At 39.0% G+C, this 3,149-nt stretch overlaps 1 protein-coding gene across 2 annotated transcripts in view; it reads right to left on the bottom strand.

The window, feature by feature from the left end:
* The window catches only part of syt10 (synaptotagmin X), an 18,245-nt gene extending 16,140 nt beyond the window's left edge, over positions 1 to 2,105 (bottom strand). The window contains exons 1-2 of one of the 2 annotated variants that reach the window (XM_073838652.1): positions 1,817 to 2,105; positions 15 to 471 (exon numbers count right to left, since the gene is read on the bottom strand). In XM_073838652.1, coding sequence (XP_073694753.1) covers positions 15 to 471; positions 1,817 to 2,018 — 659 coding nt within the window. In that variant the 5' untranslated portion in view covers positions 2,019 to 2,105. The remainder of the gene's footprint in view (positions 1 to 14; positions 472 to 1,816) is intronic. The other variant, XM_073838653.1, reaches the window with a different exon arrangement.
* Positions 2,106 to 3,149: the final 1,044 nt, after the last annotated feature.

Raw genomic sequence — 3,149 nt, 5'->3', positions numbered from 1 at the left:
CTGTAATTTATCACCTGGAGGACGAGGTAGGTTCAGTGGTCTGCCTCTGGATTTTGGCCTGCTTGCTCAGACAGTCACGCAGAGCCTGCTGCACCTCGGCAGGGATGTCTGGCGACGTCTGGCTGATTTTCATGGCTGCCTCCAGGATCCTAACCGAGCTGCGGCCGTTGACCTTCACTTCTGGTACCTTCCGCTTCTTTTCGTCCTCATCCTCGTGCTGGATTTGCGATGGCTGTCTTCCTGCAGTTCCAATTGCCTTGGCCTCAGGATAAGGAGAAACAGAACGAGACACCGGAGGTGGGGCTGGGGGGGCCTCGGGCAGCACCCCCGGCGGACAGCTGTCAGCATTGGATGAGAGTGCCTTGCTTCTCCAAATGGGCCAGCACAGCTTCCAAAAGACAAAGAGAGAGACTACCAAAAGGGCGAGCCCACAGAAACCTACGACCACAGCTAGGAGACTTATAGAGATGTCTACAGGCAACAAGAGGAAGACAGAGTACAGAAAAAAAAGAGGCAAGATTGGAAGGACAGTGCGTTGAGGAGATCGTAAAGAACAGAAGGTGAGGGAAAAGGAGACGAGGATCAGTGAAAGAGATAAATGAACACCAGACGGGCAGACAGAGAGCACCAGCAGCAATAAATGATGCATGACAGACAAACAGGAGAAAGAGGGAGAGAGAAAAAGAAAAGAAAGAGAGGGCAAGGTATAAGAAAAAGAAGACTGAAATGTGCTTGTTTAGTCATTTTGCTCCCCTTTTTGATGGTCCATGCAACCAAAAAATATAAAAGTCATTTTACAGGCACTCATAAAACTTGATTTAAAAAATGACATCTCACACTGTTGATTTTAGATGCTAAAAGGTCTCTGAATGAGTGGAGCTGCTGAACCGTCATATGTGTCCAACAGGTGCAAGAGTTTCAGCTGCTTAATGCACTGCACAATGCAACACATAATTATAGCTGATTGCTGATCATGGAGTGAGTTTTACCACCATACTGCTAATGGTGCTACTAACCAATTAGAAATGAGCTACATTCCAAAACCACTGAAAATGTAAGAAATGAGTATTAAAAAAATACTGATATCATTTGCATCAGCATGCAATTGTGTCATTTTATTCTTCTGATGCGTTCATGGTCACACTTTTTGTAAATATACTTATCAAACACCTTAGTCCTCACTGTTTGCAGTACAGCACATCCTCTACCTTCCTTTTTGAGAGTTTATGTAACTTGTATTTCTGTTTCATTTAGTATGATTTGGCTACAACTAGCCTACAGGGCTAAAACAAACATTCATGCACAAGATGTGCATTGTTTGTGCTACTCACCCCAGCAGTGCACAGAATAAGTTGTAAAAACTACTTTCATTTGTCTGCAACAAATTAAATTACAGACATTGAAACACGCAAGTTTGTAGATGAAATATGTGCGTTATTTACGTGCAAGTACAGAAATATATTTACTGCGTTTTGTCGGGAAAGCTCACGAGTTTTCCACGCAGTTCTTCACGAATGTAATGTTATACACTGTCATAAAAACTACTAATATCTACAATTTATGAATAACTAAGATAAAATATGTAACTTGTTGCTTTTGAACCGTCCCAGTGGAATTTTTTTTTTTTTAATTTCATACTTGTTGCGCACTTGAGCTACAAGTGGAACCGTGTGTCAATGTAATGGCTCATTTCAGATAACTTTTAAAACTTTACGCGCTCTAACTTCGCGCACTTGTGCGAGCTCACTTAGCTCAGTAAAGTTTCACAAAATATGTTTGTGAACGGATATTAGAACGTTGTTTAAGTTAAATTTACCTGAACTTCCTTTACCTGGTATGTTGCTCTCCAGTGGAAAAATATCCGCGCATTTCTCCCGGTCGACGTGCCCGGCGAGGCACAGCTCCGTCACTATTTGGAGAGCCCTTTGGCACAGGCTGATGCCGTCCTCTGTGCGGACATTCATGTCTTTCCTGTTAATCCATTGTATGTTGGACGATGCGTGAGGGCGAGGGTTCATTGGGGCACCATATGAGCTGCTGAGAGCAGCTGATGCGTAAGGGAATGGGGAGAGAATGATGCGTCCAAGTCCATGTCCTCCGCGCAAAGGCGCACCAGATTCCTTGGCGCGGTGGAACATTGTAGAAGCAGTTTTACACTGCCCAATAGGAGACACGCGTTGTCTAAAGAGGGAGGATCATAAATAAGGCATAAGTGTACATTACGTTCTTGTTATTTAAGGAAAAAAGTTCTTCCAATGGAACATCAGTTTGCTTCTTCGTAAAAAGACAAAGAGACTGAGCTGTAAACACACTTCATTGTATACAGTATCTTGTCTAGTTTTTTTCCATAGCTTTCAAACTTAATATGAAGCTGTATATACAGTATTTGAATGAATGTATATGAAATATGACCACTTTTAAATTACTTTCATAAAATGAATATGTATACAAAACACATACTGTATATAAAAAATACATGAAATGTCTATTTATCTATCTATCTTATATATATAAGTTTACATCCCCCTTTCAGAATCTGCAAAATGTTAATTCTTTTACCAAAATAAGAGGGATCATACAAAATGCATGCTATTGTTTGTTTAGTACTGATCTAAAAAAGATATTTCACTTAAAATATGTTTACATATAGTCCACAAGAGAAAATAATAGTTGAATTCATAAAAATTACCCAGTTCAAAAGTTTACACCCCCTTGATTCTTAATATTGTGTTGTTATCTGAATAATAATAATTCTAATTATTGAACATGGTCATTTTTATCAAATAAAATATCTATCTATCTATCTATCTATCTATCTGTCTATCTATCTATCTATCTATCTATCTATCTATCTATCTATCTATCTATCTATCTATCTATCTATCTATCTATCTATCTATCTATACCTGTATTTATATCTGTTCTACTTTAAAGCTCTTTGATAAAGTTTTGACTTCATTGGAAGTATTTTTACTAATCATTCTATTACAATACAAAAGGAACTTCCAAATGTAAACATGTATTGTCAGATGTAGAAAACAAGTCAAACATGAGTAGACATTGTATTTAATAGAACAAAAGGGGTCTGGAAATGCATGTCTGATAAATGAGAGAACACTATGTGCTTGGCTCAGTGCTGCTCATAGAGT

This window comes from Garra rufa, chromosome 4 (assembly GCF_049309525.1).
Source record: "Garra rufa chromosome 4, GarRuf1.0, whole genome shotgun sequence".
Lineage (NCBI taxonomy): Eukaryota > Metazoa > Chordata > Actinopteri > Cypriniformes > Cyprinidae > Garra > Garra rufa.
This window is presented reverse-complemented; position numbering and strand designations above follow the sequence as displayed.